The 27988-nt window shown below is 43.6% G+C and overlaps 1 protein-coding gene across 2 annotated transcripts; it reads left to right on the top strand.

Moving 5' to 3' along the window:
* Positions 1 to 1479: 1479 nt before the first annotated feature.
* Positions 1480 to 27609, top strand: LOC115406656 (transcription regulator protein BACH2-like). Of its 2 annotated transcripts, none has more exons than XM_030116812.1 (5): positions 1480 to 1773; positions 16243 to 16528; positions 17667 to 19100; positions 22071 to 22277; positions 22377 to 27609. In XM_030116812.1, exons 2-5 carry the CDS (start codon positions 16259 to 16261, stop codon positions 22788 to 22790), a joined length of 2325 nt encoding a protein of 774 aa, XP_029972672.1. In that variant the 5' UTR covers positions 1480 to 1773; positions 16243 to 16258; the 3' UTR covers positions 22791 to 27609. The 2 variants fall into 2 exon arrangements, with proteins under 2 accessions (XP_029972672.1, XP_029972673.1); XM_030116813.1 differs by lacking the exon at positions 1480 to 1773 and adding an exon at positions 2482 to 2501.
* The last annotated feature ends 379 nt before the right edge of the window (positions 27610 to 27988 follow it).

The raw sequence follows: 27988 nt of genomic DNA, 5'->3' as shown, positions 1-27988 counted from the left end.
TACATATATTTTTCAATGTACTTGCGTATTTTTAGATGCTGGTACCAGCAAGGTTGTTTTTTTGTGTCATCCCAGCCCTATTAGGCTGCCCGTGGATCCATCCCTGAGTACATCACGTCCCCCCACTGCACTGATCTTAGCTGCCAGAGGAGCGGTACAAATCAGTTCTGGCTATTTATAACATCTTGACATTGAGAATGTGGGCTGATCTGAATTCAGCTGCTCAAAATGAGGCCCAAGAGGTGCCTGTCTGTGGCAAACTGATAAAGCGTGGAAGCTGTGCCAGCTCCGGCAGGATTATACTTTGTATTTGAAACCATATCATACCTACTGTCCTCTTCAGAATGGTCTCGGCTCATCGCCGGCACGGTATCACATCGCTGTGATGTGACGCTGGAATTCCTCTCTGTCTTTATCCCATTTACACGTCTTTGTGAATTAATGTAATATGACTGACTGTCTTAAGCTGCCACATGCTTACAGAGCCTCCTCTTGTAATTTCCAATCCTATTAAATATTCTACATAAGTATATATTTTACATTTTGATTAGGTGAGGAAAAATAATAAAGATTTTTATAGATTTACAGAGAAATGTGGGTTATAGGTTCAGGTTTTTTTGCCAACGTTTTTCAATTTTCTTTTTAGATGTGAGAATCATTTTGAAAAATTACATTTGTATAACCATCACTGGAAGAGTTTTCCTTTATTCCCCACAATGGATATTGCTTTATTCTTTTCACAGTCATGAGGCGCTGGAGCCAATCCCAGATTACTATGGACATCCTGTGGACAGGTCACAATTTAGGGTCACCAACGATGTTTTTGGACCATGGGAGGAAACCAGAGTACCGGGAGAATGCCCACACACACACACAGGAGAACATGCAAACTCTACACAGAAAGGCCACATCTGGAATTTGAACTTATGACCTTCTCTCTGTGAGGCCGTAGTGCAAACCACTGTGTCACCACGCCACCCTGATGATAATGTGTAGCTCTAAAATCCTTGTGGAACTTAAACTGCATAAAATTGAACTGAGGATGGATCCCATTCATAGGCCAATTTTCCTTTTCCTTAATTTTTTTTTTTAAGTTCCATTTGGCTTTTTCTGGTTGGAATAGTGATCCAAGTCCTTCGAGGAGGGGCTCATTCTAACACACTCTGAAAGAAAAAAAAAAGCCCTGCTGTATTTTAATTAGACCGGGGTGTCTAATAAGGTGTGTGGCTGCTCCAGAGATAAAATGCTCCGGAACACGTGTTACTTAAGCGAGACCAGAGGGGGAGCTGTGAGCAGCGCGAGGAGGAGGAGGAGGGGTGAAATGAGCAGTGTGGCGGGGGGAGGAGGAGGAGGAGGGGGTGTAGTGACAGGATGGAATGGGGGTGGGGGGTGTTGTAGAGCAGGGAGGAGGAGGAGGAGGGGGGAGGGGCCGCGCGGAGAGCACGAGGAGGAGGAGGAGGAGGAGGAGGGGGGCTGGCAGCTGTTGTGAATGAGCAGCAGCATGACGTCAGGAAGCCAATGTCAACAATGCAGCTCCTGGAGGAGAAAAGGCGTTTCATCCTGACACACGCGCGCACACGCACACACACACATAACGTACACAGGAGACCCGCGTGAGCGCACGCACACCCGACCGACCGACCGATGCCCGGGGTCCAGTGAGCCAGAGCAGGAGGGGGGGGTCCGGCCGTCGGAGGAGCAGCGGAGCGCGAGCGCGATGTGGAGCCGCTGTTGTTTGTGAGGATCTGAGAGACGAGCAGGGAAGAGAAGGGGGTGAGTCCCCGCCGCTGGCTTTTTACTACGCCGGGATAAAGCGGGCTGTACGGGAGGGAGCCCCCCCACCCGTGTCAGCGCCGGATTTGCTCGTGCTAATCTGTCTGCTCGCTTCTTGTTGTGTTTATTCCGAGTTGCTCTGACCGCGGTTTCTCCGAGAGGTGCGCCCACCTGACGCGGCGGCGGCGTGCTTGTTTTTTTTCTTTCTTTCTTTCTTTTTTTTCTGGGTGTTTTGAGAAAATGTGCGTCCCGAAGCAACGTGTGCCCCGTGCAGGCTGCGGACGGTGATTTGTCGCACTCAGATCTTTGTTTTCCTGAAGATATAAGTTGGAAACACTGACAGTGGAGGCGGTGGCATTGTGTTTGCATGCTGCTGAGCGGACTGTGTGTGTGTGTGTGTGTGTGAGTGTGTGAATGTGTGTGTGATGTTTTCCTGACAGACCGCACGCGGTCGTTGATTCTACGAGGAAGTTGTCATTTGTTGTCTGAGCCGTGTGACACCGTGTGAGGCCGTGCGGAGGACTGGTCGCTGCCGTCGCCGGGGATCGGGCTGCTGTCATGCTGGAGGAGGAGAGGGGGCCGAGAGGGACAAAGGACCCTGCCTCCCACCCCCCGATTCCCGCCCTGCGCCGCTCCGTAGCCGCCTCAGTAAACATCTTGGAATAAGGCAGGAATGCCTGCACGCCGATGCAGCCCACATTGTTTAAAACTCTCCTGCAAATACAAAGGTTAGATCACTCCGAGCTTCACCCGTGCGCGTGTGTGTGTTTTTCTGCAACCTCAGCTTATGCAGAGCATCAATTATCAAGCTTCTCACTTCACAATGTAACCATGCGTGTAGAAATTGTGCAGCATCCAAGTAACTCCAGTCTTTTTTTTTCTTTTTTTTTGCACTGTGCACATAATCACTGTTTGCAGCACTTGTTAAGGCCATTGTTGAACCTGGATTGTTGTGACCAGATTAGCTCTTTGTTATCCTTTCATCCTCGGGGCCCTGCAAAACAGCCACTCTCCCCTCCTCTGCATCCTCCTTCTTAGTCCTAATGGATGAGCAGCACTCCTGTCCCACTCTCTCTTTCTCTCTCTCTCTCTCCCTCTTTTATGGTTTGCATACAGTTGAGCTGAACAGAGCAGATGAGAGGTGACTGAAGCCAATGAAATATTTACCAGCAGCACCTCTGCTGCAGACAGCGCTTTCTAGAGCAAAGACTGCTGAGATGCTCCCATGGTTTTCCCGCAAATAATGTCTGATGTCTCATTTCTCAACTGGTTATATAAGGAAATTCATCAGCAGAAATGTGCAGGTATATTGTACAGACTCCATTCCTTTACATGAGCTGCTGCTTGTCTGGTGAAAACACCCCAGTCATGTTTTCTGTGGAGCTTTGTTGATTGTGTGGTGTCATGAGAATCATCTCACGTTTATTTCTCATAGATCAATTCAAATATTGAAACCTTTGATTTTATTTAAAAAAAAAAAAGACTAATATGTGGTGAATTATATCTAACTCCAAATTTCTAGAGAATATTTGAAGCCTCTTAGTTTTTTATGTCATGAATGTAGAAATAATTGAGGAAAAAACAGTAAATCCAAATGCTTAGAACATTAAATGGTAGGTAGGTAGAGCAAAAAAGTAATGACTGCGTGAGATACAATTCTCTTTTTTCTATTAAATTAATATTGAGATCATAAATCCTCTGAGGAATTCGGGTTAGACACTTAAGAGAATGCTGATAGTCTCTGATTGGTTCGCAGCTTTACATGATTGGTCACACCCCAGTGACACGGCCCTATTGTGCGAAGGAACACAAACAACTTAAGCTCTGACCAGTGAATCATTCAGCTGCGGATAAAGGATGACAAGAATAACAGCCTTCGCTATGTTTCTTACTCATCATTGCTCCCTTCTTATTTCTGAAATCAAGCAACCAATCACAGAGCAGGCGACTGTCTTTGTTTCCACCTCTTCACGTCAGACCCTGATTTTGTGTTGTTGTTCTGAATGTGATTTAAGTGGACCGGTTGTTTAAAAGGTGATACAGTTATGTCTGCATGTTCAGCTCGGCGAAGTGTTATTGTTAAAACGGAAGCAAAGCGTTGGACAATGACTCAGTTTTAAGTCGTTGCTTCTCCTGGCGTTTTCCTCCACCCTCCACCGCTCGCACACAGCTTTGTGTGTGTGATCCTCTGTCCACATAAGTTAAAGCTGTGCTGCTATATTGCAAATGTTTGGTTATAACTGTGTAGACGGCACCAGCGCCTTCGACGGCTCGATTCTGTTTAGTTGAAGGATCAAAGTTGCAGTCCTGTACGTTTGTAGGATTGATGAATTATTCAAGCGTCTCCTCTTTGTGGTATCAGAAAATGGCCTCAGTTCTTAAGCTGACAGAAAAAGTTACAAGTGCAAAATTAAAAATTCACTGCGCTAGCATTGAATTTCAGGAGCAGATAATGTTCTGTCTGAGGTGCTGTTTTGTTTTGTTTTTTTTTATCATTTGGCTTTAGAATAGAATATAATGATTAACCCTGGACTCCTTCACACGTCAGCAAGGAATAAATACGATGGAAGTTAAAATATCAATTTGACAAACCTGATGTAATTATATTAGACGGTGTCATTTCCTTGTTTTTTTAAGTGTCATAAGGCAGGAAATGCATACAGGCCCTTTCTCTTTGGGCTGTATGACCTGCTAAATGTGCGCATCGCGCATGTAAACCCAGAAGGTTTCGGCTGGATTATGCATAGTGAAATATCACGTGAGCGAACTGAGAGATCCTGCTGTGAGGTGGCGAGGGGGGGGGGGAGGGGAGGGGGAGTCCGTGGCATCCAGTGAAAGACGAAGCAAACATTGCTATAATGCATCAATTAACTCAAGAAATAGGCTCTGTGTACCTCCTAACATTTTGTTGGCGGGGCATTGTTCATTGAATCAAAGCGGCGACTGACAGTTCATGCATTGATTTGGTGTAAACAGATCATCAAGTGCCATTTGTGTCGGTCTGTGTACAATCTATCTATAGCCTGGTATTGCTGAATGGGAGCACAGTTGGTGGTTGGCTTCATGCGAAGAGTGTGAAATGTATTTTTTCATCTGCGCGCAGGCATTCAGTCTTTAAAATAGCCTCTTTGTGATCATCTGTTTCCACAACTAGGCGACGCTCAGATTATTAACCAGCTTTTAAAATGATTACGTCTGAATTTTTCAGATTGAATGTGTGATCATTTTATTACGAGAACAGATCAAAGGGTTAGACTCACTCTGTCTGCATGCATGCGTGCAGCAGTGATGACTTGATTATTTACAGTTTATTCGTTCCATGGTCATCTTGCCTCTTCTGTACATCTAATTTTCCCATTTAAGCTTTTTTGGATACGTTAAGCACGCTCTATTCTGAATCTGAAATATGAGATTGTCCAGTTGTAGCTGTGTTTCTGAGGTTGAGAGCATTGTGAGATCACTTCATCAAACGCACTGAGCAGCTCCTCCAATAAGGGAGTTCCCCCAAAGGGCACAGTCTTCATTCGGAGGAGTTTGAGGGATCGTCAGTGGGCCTTCGGTACCCTCTACAGACTCACAGTCCTGTGCGCTCGGAGAAGTGTGGCATCTTTTGAAAGCCTCTCTGGAAGATAGACTGCTGCTGCTATTATTGTAACAGTGGCACAGATGTAGCTCATATCTTGATGTTGATAACATCTTGAACATCTTCATTTCAAAATGTTTCGAGAAGCTCGTCCTGCCTTCCATTAAAACCAGGGAAACACCCATCGGAGAATGCTGTCTGTGGATTTCAGCTCCAACGCGTCATACAGCGCAAAAAAACGGCCCTCTCAAATAGAAAATCAACAACACCTCCAAAACATGGGTGTAGTCAGTCACCATCTCCTAGCTGGGTTCGAGTGACTCACACACACTGCATGTGTGTCGCCCCGCTCTGGCGATTTGCCCGTTCACACAAGCACCGTCTTGCCCCTGATGCACCGATACGTCTCATTGAATTAGAATATCATTGAAAAGTAGATTTATTTCAGTAATTCAGTTCATATAGGGATGCAGCGGCACCCTGTTCTACTGTGTTTGGTCTGTCCATTTCACACATACCAGACATAGAGCATCACCTAAAACTTTTTTTTTTTGTGATTAGTGATAAGATAATCAATATATAGTCTCCTTATGTGGAGTTAGAATTCTAGAGGAAACTCACTTCAGACACACCGGCCCTTCTCCATGGTACCATATAATCCATCTTCATTCTAACAGACGTTTCCACTGGCAGAACAGATGGAGCCTGTCACTGCGAGCTCTCACTCTCTGCACCAGTTGATTCTTCACATCCAGATGCAGGCGAGACTGAAAGCGAACCTGGAAGTGAAAAGACTACATTTTTCTTTTACATATTTACACATTTCTTTTCTTTTTTCCGCATCCTTCATGGAAATCTTCCTAATCTAAGATATTTAGTTAGTTTTGTGAAAAACAAGCTGTCAAATGGTTTTCCAGTCGAACAATGTCCACAGCGGCCCAAAATAATCCAGTACAATATATGCAGACAAAAGAAAAGCACAGCTCCAGTCGTGTGAATAGGTTGTTAATTTTGCCTCAGCAACATATTTCTTGCAGCAACAGATTTTCAGCGATTCTTTAAAAAGGACACACGCTTCCTTTTTGACTGTTTGCTGCTTCAATATTTCATGCTTCCATCTGTTCGCACCTCGCAACAATAAAATGTGTCACTCTCAGTAAATGTGTCATGGCAGAAGACCATCTTCTAATTCCACTGAGCGGCAGCATTTCTGACATGGAAGTCTTGACGGAGCGCTGCGAGCTGCTGCTGCCGCTGCTGCTGCGCTCCGCCAGCTTTCAGCAGCTATTGTTGGGACCCGAGACACTGTGAGGAGAGCCGATGAGGGGACGGCCCGTCAGCGGCAGTGCGTTCGTGCCCTCGCGGCGTGAAGGATGCTACTGTGCCAACAGGATAATCCGACGTCGGACTAGACGCGCGGCACGTTTCGCAATTTTCACGAGATTCGAGCCAGATTAGCGACTGCAGAGGCCACACACACGCCTCCTGCGCCGCTCGCAGGTCTCACTGCCCAGAGCGCTGCATTCATCTCTCATTTGTCTGCTGCATGAACTCGGCGCGGAATCTGTCAAACCATCTGGCCCGGGCTGATGGTGATTGGTGCAGATGGTGAGATTACGGTCAGCTGTTTTTTTGGGGAACTGCCTGGATCCACAAACTCCATGTGGGAGCGTCTCACGTGAAGCCAAATTAAAGGTGACAAATGGTTAAAATTTGAGTGAATATAATGGAGCAACATTATAGGAGGAACAGACCAATTAACTGTCACTGATTGTTATTGGTGTGGCGGCTCAAATATTTGTCTCGGGGTTCAAATTTGCATGTTCTTCCTGGGTTTTCTCCAGGTAATCCATCTTTGCTTGTGCATAGACACATCGGGTGAACTGGTTTCTCTATATCGACTGTAAATATGAATATGCGTTCAGGTCTTTCTGTGTTTGCTCTGTGAGAGTGAGAGTGTGATGAAATTTTCTTTATTAACACTTGAGACATCTGGGGAACATACTCTCCATTTCCAAATATTTAAATGAGTTTCATAAAGGGTAAAGGTCTATTCATGATCTACAATAACAGAGGAATTTATTCTCTCTCTCTCAGGACAGCGAGAAAAGATGACATTACAGTTTTTGCATCTCTAGTTTGGGAAGTCTCGCAGTTTGTTCTGGGCAAATCATCCTTGTAGAACTTTTGTCCTGTGTGGCGTCCGATGGTTGAAACTACGAAGTGAGCAAAACAAACTTTGTTCTTGTCTAGTTAGTTAAATTAGAGTAAATTGATACGAGAAACAAATGACTATGTAGGGAGAAAAAAACTGTTAAAAAAAAAATTGAATCCACACCGTTTGCAAGGCTACAACCAAGAATCATAAGGACCTTGAAAACTTAAGCATTCAATCATAAGCTCGGACTGACGGCTCTGTTTTCTTGGAGACCTGCCAGGTTCATCAGCGGCGCCGCCACTGCCAGCCCAGCAGTGATGTGGAGAGTTACGAGCCTCTCTCATGAAGTCATAAAACCTTTCCTAGACTGACAGTAAACACTTACCCGCTTAAGTATTTTGTCACAAAGCCCTGCGTGTTGTCCTGCGCGGCGCTTCTGGAGCCGACCGTGGGCTGATGTAACTCCGCCAGCGAAGCTGCAAAGGCTCCTGGATGCTGCGGAGGTTCCACCTGTCGAGACAGATTACCGGCCTCTCACATTCATCTCCATGTCTGCAAATGGAGGACATGGCTCTGGCTTTGATGTGATGCAGTTAGCGTTTGTGCGCTATGAAGGATTTACAGCGCCAGAAGTGATAAACAAGCTCTCTGTCATGCTTTGTGACCATGTGGCCAGCTTTGATGCGGCGCTCAGACGCCACATGGAAATGCATGGAGCTGTGTGGGTTTGTAGTTACAGGATATTAGGCGCTGGAATATATAAAGGGAAGTCCACTTTTATGGTTTTGTAGTTCAGTACACTATAGAGCTTATTATACTGCTTTGATAATGGATTAAAGGGCTCTATTTACAAGTCTTAACTCTGCCAAAAAGCATTTTACTGTTATTGAATGTACCTGATCTGAGGTAGTGCTCATGCTGCGTCAAACTACAAGGCGCTGACTTTGTGTATAAATCAGAGGTTTATTACAAGATATTGACTTAAACTCCAGTCTGGTGTGTGCAACTTGTTTCAACTTTTGCACCTTTTTGCTTGATGTGTGGTCAGATTGATGAACGACTTGAATTTCTGTATTTTTTCCCCCATTACCTGTTAATGGAATACATTGAACCGTTGTTTTAATGCAGATGATAATTCACATGATAATGTGTCGGGTTTTTTTTTGTTCAGAAGTCACAGAGGTGTGAGAAGAGAGTAAAATACTATTAATCAAAATTAACATTTCTCATTCGTCATTTTAAGAGACTCTTTGAAGATCTTTAATTTTGATATTTGCTCAACTAGAAAGAAGCTTTTCGATTTGAAATGATTGACGCCTGGCTTTGACACAGACACCTGGTTTGCAGCAGGGTCGGAGCACAAAAGGACGCGACGGCGACCTTGGTCACACTCGACATGGCTGAACTGCTGTTGTATTTCTCATCACATCGCGGCAGCGGCGGCGGGCCTTACTTCTCACGACAGCGAGGAGCTCAATCATCCGGAAGATACTCGACGTAAATCTACTACTCGGTCACAGTGAGAGGAGCCACTTGAGGTGGTTCAGGCATCTGGCCTGTCTCCCCAAATTAGAGGTTGAGCAGATCAGGCCGGGAGCTGCTGGGGTCTCTGAGTGCCTTGGGGGGTCCCCCAACAGGAGCCGGAGGACATCGATGTCAAGCTCCTCTCCTCGTCTCATACTGTAACTTAACCATGAACACAGGTTGCATAAAAGCAGGGCTTCCAATTCTATTTCCATGACTTTGGTCATATTTCATTTATGAGAAAAGCCCCCACTCCTGTAAAAATGTGATGTTCGACACTTTCAAGCTGCATTTTATGCAGACGCTGTATAGAATTTTCCGAACTGTATTGGTTTCCTTGGTTTGCAGAATTGATCATCAAAGTTGCTGCAAGCTCAACTGCCAAGTCTTGATTGAAGAAATGTGTCTCTCGGTTGTGCGGGGATGACACATCAGGCTCCCGATTGTCATTTGACTGCAGGCTGTATCAGGTGCAACCACGGGAGGAACAACTGCGTCTGCAGCGTTTCTGTTTTGATCCCGTCTCTCCCGCTCGCTCCCGTTCGGCTTGGCCGCCTTCCCAGGGTAGTGAATTAGAATTTTAACAGAATCCCCATACTGAACATGACTCACAGCAAAAACCCAGCTTCACTTTCCGTGAAACCTGACAAGCCTGATCCAATTTACGCTTCCCTGGCAGCCCGAGGCACGCTGATGTCAGCCCAGCCTCGGAGCTCAAAGGAGAGAATGACATGTCAGGAAGCGCTGATGACCATTGACGATCTCCCTGGGGAAGGAAAGTCCTCTTCCACTGACATCCGTAACTGTCCGATGGTGAAATCAAATCTGTTAGAATGGGACTGACTTCTCGCTGGTTTTTTGTGTTAATTAGGGCGGTGGCGTCACCGCAATATTCAGGGTGATAATAAGAGGAGACGTGAGGGGAGGGTGACATTACGCCAAAACAACATGCTGCAGAGGACCATGGGAAAGAAGTATCCAGGACAGCCCTGGGTCTGAGGATGAGATCAACATCTGAGTCACTGAAGCTGGCGCTTGTGTGTCCAAATCACAGTGACGTGCAACTGCTTCTGGTTTCCCCCGTGTGCCGCCAAATATCTGAAATACTCTCTGTATTTTATAAATGTGAGGTTTTCTCCACGGGACGTTATGAGAGTCAATCGGCCTACACGAGCGCTCAGATTTCTTTCCTCGCCCACACCGTGTTGCCTCGTGAAGGAGATCAAATAATCCTTTGCTCAACAGCTCTGCCTTTATGACTCATTTCGGCAACTGAGAGCACAAAGTAGTGAATTATTGCACACTTCGGATGCAACACATTTGTCCCTGTAAAAGCAACACAGTCGTAACTGATACAGTACATTACGGTATATTGTGTTTGGTGCTTTATAAAGTAACTTGTTACAGCAGCACCAGTGTCGGTCAGTCCAGAATGGAATAATTTGGTGATATAAACATTTGTAGAGCTGCAGATCGTGTAACTCTTACCTGCCTAATGGTCACAGTTTCTCTAAACTCCTGTTTACTGAAGTCAGGTCGACATAGTGTTCTCATTCTTATGAATTTAAAAATGTAGTCGATAACGTTCAGGTTATAGAGCATCTTCCTCCAATTAACTAGTGCAACTTCAGCTTATGTGTCACAGCAAAACTGGAATATGACAGCAAACATTTCTTTTTTAATAGTCAGTGAAGTAAACAAGGAGGTAGTAATTGCATAAGAACAGTATTCCTTGACACCCTAAAAGAGTGATAGTCACCTGTTATTTCCGTCATTCTGCAACATGTGCTGTCGACTTCTGATTAAAGAGTGAGTGTTTTTTTTTTCTGTGACAGTGCTCACTGGTTGCGCCTCTCCAGTGTCTCGGGTCTGAAGGGTCCAGAAGGAAAACAGTCAGAGTGATGAATCTCAGAGGAGTCTGCACAGACTCCTACACTGGTTAATCTCTTCGTGCCAAAGTGTCAGTGATCATTTCTAAAAGCCATTGTTAGTTAAACCAATATAGCTCTAATCATTTGGAGAACATGCAGACAGATGTACACAATATATTCAGTGTATTGTTCGTGTTTTCAATGAATAACATGATTTGAACAGGCACCGTGTTAAAGACATAATTACTGCAGTTCTCTCACCGGTGTCGCTCATGTTGTGTTTTTGAGTCTTGTGTGATTGGTTAAGAGTGCAGACAAATGTTATTTGTTTTATTCCAACAGTTAAAGGGCTCCTCTCAGTTACAAATGGCTTCCTGATGGAAGCAGATTAGACTGGAAAGTGCCGCATTAGTGCTTCTTGGACTCTGTGTGTGTGTGTGTGTGTGTGTGTGTGTGTGTGTGTGTGTGTGTGTGTGTGTGTGTGTGTGTGTGTGTGTGTGTGTGTGTGTGTGTGTGTGTGTGTGTGTGTGTGTGTGTGTGTGTGTGTGTGTGTGTGTGTGTGTGTGTTAGAGCAGAGATTAAGTTACAATCTATAGATGCTGAATAGCTGACCTACGCACTTTAGTTCTTGTGCCGCTTCAATCCTCATCAATATCTTCACCTTTTATCCTCAAGTTCAAACACGCTCTCACACACACACACACACACACACACACACAAGCTTTTTCGCTCTTTTCTGCTCATATCAACACAAATCGTACATCCGGGCTCCATGAATGTTTCATGCCTCTTCTTCCAAGCAGCCCATTTACTACAGCTGCTCCTTGGCTCCTCCAGCAGGTCATCCGCCCTCCACACACACTTCTCCTTTGACGGACGATTCCTCTCTCAGGAGAGCTCTCTTCACGGCCGAGAGATGTCGGGGGTTTCGTCTGCTCCAAATGACGGCACGCTGAACAATGGGCATGCGACTCCGTCGGTGACGGCGGAGGCACAGGCTGGAGCCAACACTTTGGCAGTGACCTCAGAGGTCATTTATTAGGAACACAATGAGCAAAGTGAAAGTGAGAGCTTCCGCCGAGTTGCCTCCTCACAAAGACTCGTTATTGAATGGGATTGATGTCATTGCAGTTTTATGCTTCCAGGCTCAGGATGTTTCTCCTCAGGGAAAGTTTTGCTGATGTAGCAAGAACGCAGTGCCTCTTCTTGTTGTATAATCTTTAGGGGAATTTTTATATGTTTTTTTTCTCTTTTTTGCATGTTCTCCATATGCAGGCATGCATTTTCACCTGAACTTTACCCACAATTCAGAAACATATTAAGTACATTTACGCGCTTAATATAAAGCAGGCACAGAAGGCGAACGGATGGCTGGGCAGCGGTTATTACTGCAATATTAATTTTTGCACCAGTAAAAGAAGCAGAAAAAAAGTCTTAATAGTTCGTTTTGGGACTTTTTCCTGTTTTGACTCTCTTCATGAAAGCAGTGATTGAATCTGAGCCGTCAGTTTTGTGATCTGTGACTCTGCTACTCTGTTTAACACGCACACAGTAAAACGTCCTAAATAGTTAAAGTGTACCCATCAAAGAGTATTTTAGTGTGAATTAATATAAAGCAGCTGTTTTCATATTTCTGTCATGTACATTTTAATACAGTGCTCCATTACATTCTCAGTGGACTGTGAATGACTGTGAAACCTTTTCCTTAAATTAGTTTCCATAAAAATTTAAGTGACTGTAAAAAGTTTAATCAGAATTCACCTTTTTGGAAAAAAAAAAAAAAAATGGAACAGTGGACACACTCTCAGATGCACACACACCTTTGTGCATTGTGTGCATTATTCCAGTGAGGACTGCTGGTCCCAGAAATGTCAAGGACCCATGAGTGAAGTACCTCAACGCGCAGGCAGATGATATAGAAGCGCTACACAGTATACCCCACAGATACCATCAGACGGAGATGAGACATAATCAGGGCAGGAGAGGAAACAGGAGGAAAGTAGGGCATGGCGGTAAACTGAACTGCACACATGCACCGACACATACAGTGCAACCAGTGAAATATTTGCGTGTGTTAATTAATATAACAGCTTTTCGGGGAGACCCCTGCCTGGCCCTGGCCTGTGCTTGTCCCTGTGATGAATTATTCACTCCTGAGGGCCACTTCTCTGCCTGCAGGGAGCCGTGTTTGTGTGTGTCTCAGATGTATATTAATACAAGGATAGTATACATTCGGTCCTGGTATACAGGCCGAACAAGAAAACAGCTGATTAGTTCCAGATTCACTTCGCAGCAGTGTATAATAATCCAGTTCGTGCAGCCCGTGTTATTATGTATCATTATAGGATATAAAGACTAATTAGGATTCCTGGGTGTAATGGTGTGGCCCCCACTGATCTAATCATGGATTCTGCTGGAGATGACATGGAAACTGGAGGATTTTAACCACTTTAGCGTAAGAATCAATTCAGCTTCTTTATCATTTTATCTCATTTAATATCTCCAGGCGCTGGATCTGATCCCAGCTGACTCTCATGATGGGAGACTTTATCTTGAAAAGCTACTCGTCCATCAGTTTGGACCTGTTTTGGGTTTGAAGGATGGCCACAGTAATTATTTTCCCTCCTACTAATTTCATTTTTATTTATTTGTTTGTCTGTTTATTTTTGATTGCGACTCACTCTAAAAAGTTTGAGGTTATCCTCCTGCCCTTTTCATTCCATCGCCATCAAGTGGTTGGAGGATCATGGATCCCAGTCAGCCGCCCGTCAGGAGGGGTTGCTGCTTAAACGTGCCATCCTCTCCTCACACACATTAAAGCTCAGCCCAGACCAAATGATGAAACCACTTGCAATAGCTTGTTTACCAAAGCCCTTCAACTGTCTCTGAACAATTTATCCAGTGAGGTTGAGCGAGAACAAAGCAGAACATAAAGAAGTCAAAGCTTTCGCTGTCAAAGACTCAAAAGCGGAAACGGGAGAATATAAAATGTGGAAAGTGTTTATGCAATTTTTCTACATAATTGCAGTAGTTTTGTTGAAATGGTGCAGTCAGCGCTGCGTGCTCAGCTTTCTCCCCTCGTCATGTTAATCATGTTGCTTCAGTTCAACTGTAAATGTGATAAATAACATGCAGAAATACTTAACAGGAATTTGTGGAGCTTGAACAAAAGAAATGCGGTTTCAGAAAGGTGTTGTGTGTGAATGGGAAGCAGAACGGTGAAACATGAGGATGCAGGACGAGGAGGGAGAAAGAGTTAGGGGTTTGAGTTCTTCAGGCTATTGCTTTGAAGTTCCCACAGGTTTTTTTTTTTGTTTGTTTGTTTTTCTAACTTTTTCTTCAATTCAGTTGCTGGAGGAGTCTTGGTTACACCCTGGAGTTTGACAGAGCACAGAGGCAACTCACAAACTGTCCATTTTATTAGAAGCAGCCAGCAGACACTGTGAAGAGGTTCAGACTGCTCAGCTTATGCTGTAGAATCAGTGTTGTCCAGTTTTAATTAATCTGCTGCAATTTGTGTAATTCGTGTCCTTGTTTTTATGTCCTGTGTTTTGTTCATCACTTCTGGTGTTCGCAGATTCCTTAATTGCTACAAACATTTTAAAGTTTTTGTGTTTCTGGTTCAGAAACGCAGTGTGTTTGCGAATCAGATATTCTAAAGTCTTGTATTCCTAATCTGATTTATTTTACGGCGGAGCGTTGTTCTGGGTCAGGCGAGTTGTTGGTGGTGCTTCGGCCTGCTGGTGGATGGGTCGGCCGGTCGGTACTCTGACTTGGCCGTGGCAGGGTATCCGAGTCTGTTGCTAAAGATGTGGACCAGGCTTTGCTGCTGACTGCAGCTGGATCTGCTGCGGAGCTGATCCTGCAGTTTTTAGTCTTTTTTCCACTCCAGAGTATGTTGAGCTTTTCGCCACACTTCAATTCACTGAAGCAGAACGGTAGATTATGATTGCATTGGACACATTGTGGACAAATATTTACGACCGCAACAGTTCTGATTGCACAGAGGAGGCGCAATTTCAGCAGCTGCATAGCACACATGGATAAATCTATTTATGTTCTACAAATTAGTATAAATGTCATGAAAATCTTCTGTTTTTCTTTGTAAGGGTGCACGTTAAAGCCTCAAACCTTAGTTTAGAAAAAGAAAAAAAATGTTGCATAAAGAGCTGCTCAATTGCAAAACAGCAAAAACAGAAATGTAGCAGTCGTCATGTTGCTTTCAGTTGTCCTTTGTTTTGTGTTCGTTCACAGCTTGACGGTGGAAAAAAAAAAGGTGTATACACTGACCATGGAAAGTTTGCAAGCATCACAAAGAGCAGTAGAGAATGGTCTGAGCCTGAAGGGATGCAGGAGATGATCTACAACGCTGGAATGATTGGCCCGTGGGCCACGGGGAGGAGAACCAGGGAGTGCTGCTACCACTCCAGCAAGCCCCCAGTGCACGGCTGAGCCTATTCAAAAGCCATGAATCAGCAGAAAGCAACCACTGTGTGTGCCTGCTGACACACACACACACACACACACACACACACACACACACACACACACACACACACACACACACACACACACACACACACACAGCCCAGGGCTGGCTGATGAGACAGACAGACTGCATGCTCAGCTGTCTGTGTCGGGGCTTTATGTACTACGGCATGGAAGTGAAACACAATGAAAAGCCTCTGGATCGAGCTCCGTGCAATCAATGTGAAATTGCGCTGCTTTATTTGAAACTGTATCCCACTGCTTAATATACGTCTGTACATTTAGATGTACACAATTCCTGCAGAAGATGCACGGTTAGTGAGATTAACCTGAATTCAAATGCCCTCCTGTCTTTGTCCTCTGTAATAAAATAGTACTGTTGGGTTGGGAGGGAGTAAAGTATCCTATAGCTTTTCAAAAGGCTTTTCTTATTTAGACATCAGAGTGATTTTTTTTTTACTGTAATGAGGATACAGTGAAGGTGCAGTATGATTTTTTTTTTGTTGTTGTAAAGTAATCAAGATGTAATAGCTAACCAACTGGCATCAGCCTGATCTGTCTTGCAATACCAGGTAGTACCACAAGATGGTGCAAATCAAAGTTCAGTGAACTTAAAAGCTTAATTGAACACAATGCACCTTTCAAAGTCCAATGAAAAAAAATTACTCTGTCTTCAATTTAAACCTCATAGAGCATTCTGTCATGCAAAATAAATCCAGCAGTCCAACTCTTCTCCAGCCTGCTCGGTGAAATTGCTCCAAAACAATCTGGAAAGTTTGACTTTGCACTTCTCCAGAGCAAAGCGAGGCCATGTAGCTCAATGCATCCTTCTTTCTTCTGCGCAGGGCGTGAGAGGGAGTGATGTCGGCGGACGAGGAGCGGGACGGCGAGGTGGCGGCAGCGCCTGTGTACGTGTACGAATCCAAGGTCCACTGCTCCAATGTGCTGCTGAGCCTGGAGGAGCAGCGGCGACAGGGCATCCTGTGCGATGTGACGATACTGGTGGAGGGGAGGGAGGTGCGAGCGCACAGGGCCGTCCTGGCGGCGAGCAGCCGCTACTTTCTGCAAGCCCTGCTCGGACACACCAAGTCGCCGGAAGATGCGGAGCCCATCATAACCCTGCCAGACAAGGTAAAGGGAGGAAAACGCCCAATGAGAGAAAGAACAAGACTACTTATGAGACAAAAATGACAAAAAAAAAATGTTTTACAGTAATATATACAGTACAAGTCTTGAGAATCTGGTCACAGTCTGTGGGGACATAAGTCTTCTCCAGCCTTTACAGGATTTATTTTCCTGCGTCAACCAGAGGGAATGAGTTCACCAGCGTGTTGAGAAGAGTCCTTCACCTGACCTTCAGTTTAAAGAAATTGGGGCACAGGAGAAGGGAGCGCACGGATAGAGCAGAGTTGACACAAATTGATAAATTTATGAACACATGTTGGTCATGAATATTAATGGTGATTTCCTGTTAGTTGCTGCCACTTCCATTCATCCGCTGGGACTGATCAGGGAAGCACTCCTGAACCCAGTGGCTGGTATTACCATATAATGCCCCAGATCTGTCATATTGATTAATATGTCTCTGTGAGTCTACCCTTATACAGTAATCAGTCTCACAGGCTTCCAGCACTTTACAAATCAAACTCCCTCCCTTAATCACCCTCGGCGTGGTTTTATTTTACACCCTTTGTGCCGCTTGCTCTGCCACCAACTCATAAATTACAAGAAGTCATTGTGGCTCCCTGCTAAGCAAATTGGTGTTAGCAGGTCAAAGAAGACCATGTGGCTTTAATACGCTGGCACTTAGTAGAGTTTTGTGATTTTTTTCCTACATAACATTTTTCTTGATCTGGTTCCCTCCTCTCCTTGGAGCCCTCTCCAATATGCCAAAATGTGTCATTGAAGCCAAACACTTCAAGGCAAGCACACTCAGACCGGCAATCAAAAGCATTGGCCTTCAAATAAAAGCAATGGGCAATTAACTGAGTCTGCAAATAAATCCAAAAAAGAGCCTTTAATATTGTTTTCTTTTACATCTGCAAATCTAATTTTGAAAACCCCAGAGTGGGTTAAGCTTCTGGCTCCCCTCGTGACTTCTGGCACCCCACTGAGGCGGTCCCAGACCTTCGGGTTGAAACCACCAGTCTGTGTTACTGATTTCCATCTTATCTCTCTGAAAGCGTGTCAGTGTTTCATTACTAAGATGTATAAGTAGGTAAAGGGCAAGTGCTGACATGTTGGCGTCTTGTTTTTTATTACCTCGCAGGTCACAGCCAAGGGTTTCGCTCCACTGCTCCAGTTTGCCTACACTGCCAAGCTGGTTTTGAGTCGCGAAAACATCCATGAAGTTATTCTGTGTGCCAACTTCCTGGGCGTCCACAATCTGGAGGACTCTTGCTTTCGTTTTCTTCAAGCCCAGCTCCAGAAGGACAGCCCACATGCCAGCAAAGTCAAAGTGGATTACGACGATGAAATCGCAGCTGATGATCCGATCTTTTCTGTGGAAACACCTTTGGAGGAAAGTGAAGAAACCAGGCAGCAGCTGACCGATCATGTGGCCAGCACGCCTCCACTTCATGCTGAACTTCCTCAGTGTCCGAAATACACAAGGTATCAGTACGAGATCAGCGACGGCAAGCACAACGGAGAAAACCATCATGGAAGTGATGACTTAGTTTTTGCCAATCATACCTCAATCAGCCCTGTGAACTCACAATTTACAGACAGCAGAGCTTCTCCACAAACTTTACTAACAGCCCCCAGAATCAAGGAAGAATGCTTAGCGTTCGAGGAAGAAGTTGATGAAAGGAATGGCAGCAACTCGGAGTTGTGCACCGAGGAGGTGCTGGAGATGGAGCTGGAAGTGGAAGGGGTCCCAGTTGCCGCTGAGCACTCCTTAAGCCAGGAATCGAACTCCTCCTGTCTGCGTTCCTACCTCCAGAGGGGTGGTCTTGATCTCAGCGGGATGCCGAGCACCACCATCCAGCAGCTGCTCACCAACCGACTGTCTCTCAACCACTACAGGGAGCTGGTGAAGGACAGGCAGCGGAAGAGGGAGTCTCTGGGTCAGCTCGACCCAAAGGCCGACGTTGCCGACGTCATACCAGCAGCACTGACGGGCATTAGCAAAAGCATGGACAGGTCGGTGTCCAAAGCGTCCTCGTCGAAGCACGACGTGGAGCTCGACAGGCGCAGCGTCATTTTTTCCTCTGCGACGGGCGAGCGGCACACGTCGGTCCAGACGTACGTGGACGAGAAACTCAAAGATAAAGTCTCAGCTCTGATGCCGGAAGACTCTCCTTCCTCTGACCCATTATGCCTCACAACCAGTTGCCCAGTTTCCATTAAGCCATCCCCGGACTCTCCTCCTCCATTCGAACCCCACACACAGGTCTCCAGCTATGGTTCGTCGTTCTCTTTCCCAGAGGACAAAGCCAGTAGCAGCTCGCCCACCAGCCTTCCCCAGTTTGACTTCTCTTCATCCCCACACTCAGGCTCGATCTCTGGTCTGCCTCACTGCCTGGCTGGGGCGGTGGAGCAGGGCAGCCTCCAGAGCAGAGAGACCGTCTTCTCTCAGGACTGCGCCAACATCAAAAGTGAACAAGGATTCGGTGCCAGTGGCGGCAACTCCAGTGACGAATCCGGCTCTTTCTCGGAGGGAGACAGCGAGAGCGGTTTCTCCAGAGTGTCTGGCTCGGAGGTCAGTGCAGTCCAGTGTGCTCTCTGTGTTGCCGTCACTTCAAATTGTTTGAGTGAGGTTGAAGCATGACGGTAACTCTGAACAGCTTCAGTTATAACACTGTAGCCAATGACATAGTCTTTGATTTTTTTGTTGTTGTTGTGTGTGTGTATGCGTGTATAAACCATTTGAGTTGAAGGTATTTTTAATACATAGTAACTCACAACTCAGCAACTGTTGACTTCCTGTTCACACAACTCCCAATAAACTCCCTGTAAGTAGACGCTGCATGCTGGCAGAACATTTCTGTATCCGAACATATTGTCACTGTAGTCTCAGAGAATATCTCATGACCTGTCTTCCAAAAATATCTTCTTCTTTTTTTTACCACGCAGTTACTCTTTTACGTTACTATAGCTACCAATGCAATACTCAAGAAGTTTTATCAAGCTAAATTTATCATTTAATGATCACTTGTCCTTCCTTAAACCACTGAAACCATTGTGTGGGAGGCATACACACTTCCATTGGTGTGTGTCAATAGGTGAATGTGACTAACGATGCTTTGGAAGCTTTTAAATCAGAGGAAAAACACTCTGTAAGTAAACTCCATTTACCAGCCAGAAACTTTCTCTCCATTCTGAAATGTATCTCGAGGTTTTACAAAGTGTTTGCCCTTCTAGACGTTTCTTTCAGTGAAGAATAAGCATATTTGAGCAAAATAGAAACCACTTACTTCATCCACAACAATAGTATTTGTGACTGTGTGTGTGTGTTTGTCCACATCCTTGTTTTACTCTGTTTGACAAGTCTGAAAGCAGAAATTCAACTCCCACTTTTTCTTGTGGGGACCTCAGGTTACAGTTATGCAAAAGCTCAGGGTTAGTGTTTGACACGTAGTTAGAAATAAATGTGTGTTTGCAGGTGGACGCCTTGAAGTGATGCTGGTTGTTTTGTGTGAGTAGATGTGTGTGAGTAGGAGAGGTCTATCCCACTTCTTTGTCCTGACCCAGTTGTCCTGCCCGTGGAGCGGGCTGACGGACACCCCGGGGTGCCCTGTACGCAGGTGGAAGGTGTCCTGTCCCCGTTCCCTCCACCATCTGCCACTCCTGACCCGAGATCTGCTGCAGTTAGCTCGATCTGACTTCACCCTTGAGATAATCTTCAGAGGCAGTGAGAAATTAAGATGCTCTCCTGGTTTGCAATGCTCTAATACCACTCCATCATTAACTGACTTAAAATAAAAAAGTGCAGGCACGCGCAGGTTTTTAATGACGTACGAAAGCGGTCTATTATGGGCTTTGTCACTTGTGCTTGTAGAACCTCGAGCCGCTAAATGTTTGTCTGAAATAGCCTTGGGCTGCGATGTAATTAATAATTGTGGCTGAAAGAAGACAAACTGCAGGTCGCTCACACCATTAGCGACATTTAAATTATCCCTTATACCTGATGATGGAGTCATAAAGACTATAAAGAACTAGTCGGCTCAACTTTATGTATATATAGAGGTGCATCTGAAACTTGGCAAGTGGATTCCCTTCCTATGTATCTGTCTATCTGGTACACTTTTGATTTGATGACAATGCAAATGCCAACAATGGGAACAGGCCTCGTTTCTAACAGCATCCACAAGTGAAGGGGTGAGGCTCTGAGGGGATGGAAACAGTGTTACAATGGAAACTAGAGACGCAGAGAAAGGAAGAAAGGTGAGGGGATTTATGACCATCCAAGGCTCACTTTGTCATTCCAACCTTATTATGTGACTGCAGAGAGACACGGAGCTATATATAGCCGTCTATAGAGTAGAGGACAGGCAACACACACGCACACACACACACACACACTTGCCTTTTCCCTCTCCTCCTTTGTCAGAGCAGTGAATGATGTCATGCTTGTTTGCTGGCGGTGCAGAGCGGAGCTGCTCAGACTCCTCTGATGCAATTTAACCCAGAAGAAACACAGTAGAAGCATTTAGTGCTGAAAATATCATTTATCACAGCATTTCAGTGAGTAGGTATACCATTATTTTTAGTTTTTATTTATTTATTGTTATAGAAATCAGATAGTTTTATGGTTATTTATGGAGTATTTGACAGAAATAATTAAAAAAAAATCTGAAGTGGTCCTTTCTTAAAAATTTACTTCACCAAAAGTATGTATAATTAATCAAATCATGTATGTGGGGACTGAAACTGATTTTATGGAGAGGTCAGGTTAAATGGAGATGTTTTGTTAGCACTGAGAGCTCACACTGTTTTCTTTGTTTGAGCTGCATGTCTTGTCGTGTTGTCTAATGCTGACACCTAGTGGGCTTTATTTGAAATTGCACTTATTTTTATACTACTACTACTTCTAAATAATAAGAAGAAAATTAATAATAAACTGGAATATATGGAATACTGCCAATATTACTGCCAATTAAAAAAATCCCAAGTATATAACTTTACTCATCCTTAAGTATAATTTCTAATGCACCATTGAAGTCAAAAAGTTTGACTGAGTACATACACTTTTAATTAAAATGTAAACTTAAAACTTAAAAATTCTCCCTTTCGTGTCACTCTACGTACTTTGTGTCTATGTGCTTCGAAAGACACTTTGCATAGGTTCACAGAATGAAATTCGAGTTTTTAACAATGCAGTACTAGTTTTAATACTCTCGTAGTTTTATAGAAGAGTCATATTTATATTTACTTCAGTATTTTTAAAACAGTACTTGTAAAGTAAAATTCCATTTCTTTAGCAGTAGTAATTTTATGTACTCTTAATTTTAAAAATGTGTGTTCTTTATCTACTACTTGTCTGTAAATTTTCAGTAAAAAAGGGAAGTTCTTCATTGAAATACTACATAAAAACACAATAACATGAGTAAAAGTGCAAGAGAATACTAAATGTGCTTTCATTATCACTCTAAACTCAATTAAGTTGAAGGAAGCAATGGATTCTGGTCAAAAATGTGATTTTTACATCAAACGCTCGTGTATCTTTCAGGTCAAACTGCCCTTCCATGTGGACCAAATCACCAATCTGCCGCGCAACGACTTCCAGATCCTCATCAAGATGCACAAACTGACGTCGGAGCAGCTGGAGTTCATCCATGACATCCGGCGCCGCAGCAAGAATCGCATCGCCGCCCAGCGCTGCCGCAAGCGAAAACTGGACTGCATCCAGAACCTGGAGAGCGAGATCCGCAAACTGGTAGGACTCACACACACACACACACACAGCGACAATTGACACACACTCTCTTTTATAGCAGCAGAGTTTGTGAAATGCATCTTTTTTTTTTTTATCCAGGTGTGTGAGAAGGACAAGCTGCTGAGCGAGCGCAACCAGCTGAAGCTCTGCATGTCCGAGCTGTGGCAGAACCTCTCCTTCCTCTCCCAGCAAGTGTGCCGGGAGGTGCAGGGCGGCCAGCAGCCGCCGCCGCCAGTCTCCACCAGCATCGACCTGACCTCCAGCCCGCCGTCGCCCTCGTCCGAGGACGGATCCTTCCGGCGCACGCCGCCCGCGGCGCAGCAGGGCGAGGTGGGTGCCGGTCAGGGGCCGCCGCAGGACGGGCAGTCGGGTTCGGGCCAGAAGAACCAGAAGTGTTCCCCCGTGCTCAGATCCGCTGAGGAAGTATGTAGCCCCACTGTCACGGTGGATTTCTGTCAGGAAATGACTGCGAAATGCACAACGGGGGAGCAGGACGGGCCGGACTGCGCTTAGAGAGGAACTGCCGGCAAACACACGACCCCCTCCCGCTGGGGTTCACTTTCATATTTGAAGATGTTTTTGTCTTTCTTTTTTTTTTTTTTTTTTAATGGATGACACTAATGTTGTCTTATCAGCAATACTGTTCAACAGGAATTTTCTGGACTGGTATGAAACTGAAGCACTGGCAGCTTTTCTCTCTCTCTCCCTCTCTCCCTCTCTCTCTCTTTCTCTCTCGCTCTTGTTCTTTTTGTCTCATTGGACTTTCTCTTCCTGCCTGCTCCGCTCCCTCTCTCGTGCATCATGGGAGGCTAAACTCAGGAAATCTACAGAATGTACAGTAATATTCTTGTGAACACGTACATGCACTTTACTTTTCAGTCCTGCCCAATCTCGACAATTACAGAAGAGCGAGTCGCCGCTCGTTGTTGATTCAGTCCGTTCGGTGAAGGAGCTGCTTCACGTTGTCAAATTATATGATGAAAAAAAGAGTCAATTAATCAAGATTCTGTGTCCAAACTTTCACTGCTACTCTATATCATTATGATATAATTCAGAAAGTATAACCGTCAAAACATTCCCCTTCAAGTAGCGCACACTGTATGCTGTGTTTTGTCCAAATTCTGCACAGTTTACCTAAGATCCATTAATAAAATAGTGTTCTTGTTTTATGCAACAGGTGCGATGAGGCGTCAGATTAATGTATCGTGCACTGAGGCAGGAAGATTATAGCATATAAATGTAAGTTTTAAACTCCACTTATTCCCGTTTCAGTTAAATTGCACTTACTTTGTATCTTTTGGCTGAAGGCTCAAACATCAGCTGTGGCGACTGGACAGACTTTTTGTCTCCTGTCCTGCAGATTTCCAGATCACTTAAGAAGAATGAGCACAACTGTTGTTACTGTCGGTATTTTCCACATTAGAGTTCAGTTTCAAAGTAAAGGTTGAGCTGTTGCTTACGCTAAACTCTGCTGACGTACTCTGACGCTTCACACAGCTCCTCCACACACACTGGATCGTTCTGCCTGCTGAACGCTCAGCTGTCTTTATAATGTCGAACTGATCTCGTGGAAGATTGTTGTTCGACGTCCAAGCAGCTTAAAGATGTGGATCAATATTTCAAACGATCCCGTAATTGTTGATTGACCCAGGACTTTAAAGTAAAATGTTACCAAAGGTATGTATTTGTAAAAGTTTGCATTCGATGAAACGGTCAGATGAACAGTCATTATGCAAAGCAGTTTGCTTTTATTTTGTTTTCTTTCTTCGGGGGTCAGACTTTTTGTTTTTTTTTTCCTTTTTGTGCACTAATATGGATGTTTTTTTTTCTACACATCTCTTCTGCCTTTTTCCACTTTGTGCAAAAAGACAAAGCTCCAGTGAAACGTATAGCACTGCCTGAGACCTCCAAGAGGCCGCGCCTGGTGTTTGTTGTGTTGGACGCATCGAGACCTGAGGCACTTAAACTCAATCTGACGCCGACTGAAAGGAAAAGGAACCTGAAAAAGTCGGATCTGTTCAGTGAGGGAACCGGGTGTGAGGTTAGTTACCTTCAGTGTCCTGGGAGAACAGTGACGACAGAGAATACTGGAGCTCCGACTGATTTCAGTGAAATGACAACACGCAACTTCCTAAATTATTTACACTACATGACACTGTTCTCGCCAGCAAACATCAGCTTTTTCTCTCCAAAATCATTTGATTAGTTTTATGTTGAAAGTATTCCAGGTATTTTGTTAAAAAGTCAACATGACACGAATCCCGGCGGCCTCGTCAGCAGCAGAGCCTTTGAGATGAAGCAGTGATCGGGGGTGATCAGATCAGAAATTACATTTCAAACTTCATTTCCACTCAACAATAGTGTCAAATTCATTTTAGCTCAGGAGCCGCATGAAGCCAGATTTGATCTGGAATTGACTGAACAAATTAGGAAAGAAGAAAAAGACATCATCTATAAATACCAACAGTTCTCAATGTTTTATTTAAATGTCAGCATATTTAATTGACTATAATTTCAAAATTTAAAGAAAACATTTTAGATTTGAACAAAGTCCCAGTGTTGAGTAATTCTTACACGAGCTGGTTCTGACCCACCGGTGACCCCTGCCTGGAACACAAGTGCTCTTTCCACCTCGTTCATGTTGTTTCTCAATGTGCGTATTGAACTGCACTGTTCCTTTTAAAAGAAATACACGCGTATTTGTGTTAAACTGCTTAAATCTCAAGACACAGTGTGGAGATCTGTAGGAACGCTGTACGCAAATGATCAGTTTCTCCCTTCAAAACGCATCCTCAACAGCGTCCGGTGTGAAGTTCAGGGCGCAAAACAAACACAGTGGCCCGGTATTGATTTAGAGAGATGCCAAATTCATCTGCTGAAACGTCGATGCTGAGGCACGTGGCAGGGGTGAGTGCTGCTGCTGCTGTCTGCTGCTGTCTGCTGTCACTCCGCCACACACACACACACACACACACACACGGTGTGAGAGTGTGTGTGTGACGGTCGGATCAAAAAGTCAGGACGGAGTCAGCGCAGAAAAGGATAACTCGTCAGATTAGATTTGACAGGAATAATTGAATTTATATTTCTCAGATCTTGGTTTGAAATGCTGGAAATGACAGAGATCAGAGCGGGACGCTCCAGTATTTCCACAGGACACTGAAGGAAGTCGGCATGAGACGTGAACCCACCTCACCTCAGCTCATTCTCGGTCGATAATATGAAGTTTTTCTTTTATTTATTTCTCGTGGGTTGGGCTGCAGATCGGTGTAGATCGCTATCTTTTTTTCATTATTCCATTTCCTAATAGTTGCAATTTGTTTATAGTTGACAGGCCGACGGGGGGAAATTCCTTCGTGTACAAGTCTCTCATGTACTTAAGTTGTAATATTGTTTACCTTAGTGTGTGAGTATGTTTACAATGTTCTGTACTACCTGTTCCTTTGGTTTTTTTGTAACGATAAATAAGACTGATAAAGTTTACTTTCTTTATATAAGTTTGTGGTTTTATGAGGAAGAATAGGAATCTAACAGGAGCAGCTACAATTTCTTGCCTTAGAGGTTCCAGAGGCCAAAATATCCAGTAAGAGAACTGAGGTTTGAAACATGTAATCCTTCTGACGGCCACTGTATTTATACGAGATTGTTCCTCAGAGAGAAATGCAAAAAATATCACTTTATTTGACCTAAAGTTTTTGCTTAAAAGCACCCTCTCTACAAGGTGACAAAATATTGTAATGGGTATATTACATATGGAGTTAACAATGAAAATGTGAAAACAAAGATATTAGCAAAAAACATCTGAAATGCATCAAGATTTGTTTGATTACGGAACAGATTCAGGATCAGAGATCATAATTCTATGAAATCTTTAAGGAGACTTTACCATAATGCCAAATCTAAGTGTGCTCTTGGATCTGTTGAAATGAGTATCTCAAATTGAGCTCAAGAAAATCCCCTCGAAAAGCTGACAGAATCCTTTTCTAGCGTTGAGCTCATTGTGCACAAAAACGTCAGTATATCTGACCCACGACATTCACGCTCGAACTGCAAACAACAACGATCCATTAGTTCCACAGAAAGAGGGAAACTCACTATTCCTTCTTTTTCTTTTTAGTTACAAAACTGCACAGTGCTGGTAAAAGAAATTCTAAGTTTTTAATCCATGTCTGAAACATGATAAAAGGGCAGAAAAAGTTTTTAGTTCCCAGGGGGGAAAAATTAAAACAATCTTCATTTTTGCCCTTCATAAACTTGATTTTCTGACATATAGAGGTGCATCTCAGCTTGAAAAGTATATTTTTCACAGTTCATTTTACTGTGAAATGGTCGTGTAGTTGTATTATGATACATAAATTAAAACGCTGTGGCTCTTTTGTGTTTGAGTTTTTGCATTAAAGCCATGATAATTATAACTACATCATTTCAAATTTTTACAATTTTTTATAAGATTATATGTTTATCTGTTTTAGAACCAGAAGATATAAATAAAACAATTAAAAGTACTTTTCAAAAGTTTTTTAACTTCTCGATTCCAAAACCCTGCATAAACCTGTAGATAATTTGTTGAAATCTTTTAAATAATATTCTAAATGTTTGAGATGCACCTTTATATGCTACAACATTGAGTTGCACATGTGCCATTTTCAATGCAAATTCTAGAAGAGAGCAATTAAAAGAAAAAGAAAACTCCAACCTGCATATCTGTCAGTGAGGCAGGTGATTCAGAAGCAGTGATTCACATTAAATATTCCAAGATAAAAGCATCAACTTCAACACTTTTAATTGTTTTTTTTTTTGTTTTTCTGCAGTTATTCTGCAGACTTTGAGCACTATATAAAAAAAAAATTGTTTGGGTAATTTTTTTCACTTTCCAACAGTGGCGCAGAATGGCTCCAGACTACAGGAAGTATCTCTTTTAACGCGGCGGGCCTGAAGGCAGCGTTCGGGGCCACTTCAATCAGATTGGAGTGTTTTGTGCGCCTCAGTTCCACAGACTCACACTTATCTACCTGGCTGATTCAGCATACCTCATCTTTAGGGTAAGGACTGTATGATAGACATTTAGACCGTTTCCGTGGCATTGTTTCTAACTTTATACGGTGGTTACATCATTGTATTTGTAGATTTTTTGGTGAGCCATTTTTTTACATCTTTTATTCTCTCTTTTTTTTTTTCCTGCAACATGACTGTTAAATGCAGATGCAGCAGTTTTGATTTGCTTTTTTTTTTTTTTTTTTTAACTTTTTGAATGTTCAATAACCTGTGTTTTGTAAAGACTTTTGTAAATATTGTGCAACATGTCATGTCTTGCTTATTTGATATGAAAAAAAAAGTTTGGAAGAAAAAAAAATACAGCATTTTGTCGAAGCATTTTTTTTTTCTTTTCTTGAGAAATAAAAGTAAAAAGCATGAGAATTCCACAAAGTAACATTTTGTGATGCGTGCATTTGTTTTCATGAAATATCCATTGGAAAACTTTACTTTTTTTTCCTTTTTTTTTTTTAAGAAGCATTTATTGTGAATACAATATAAAGTGTCACATTTCTAATGAAATGACTGCATATAAATGACTATATACATACAGGCAGATTCTAATCGAGCCTTTGATTTCTTTTTAAAAACAGAGCATTAAAAGTCCAGAAACCTCTCCTCTTAGGAGTATTCGCTCTTTCTTCACAACCTGGAAAAGTCTGAAAACACACTGAAAA

Source organism: Salarias fasciatus, chromosome 19, assembly GCF_902148845.1.
Source record: "Salarias fasciatus chromosome 19, fSalaFa1.1, whole genome shotgun sequence".
Classification (NCBI taxonomy): Eukaryota; Metazoa; Chordata; class Actinopteri; order Blenniiformes; family Blenniidae; genus Salarias; species Salarias fasciatus.
This window is presented reverse-complemented; position numbering and strand designations above follow the sequence as displayed.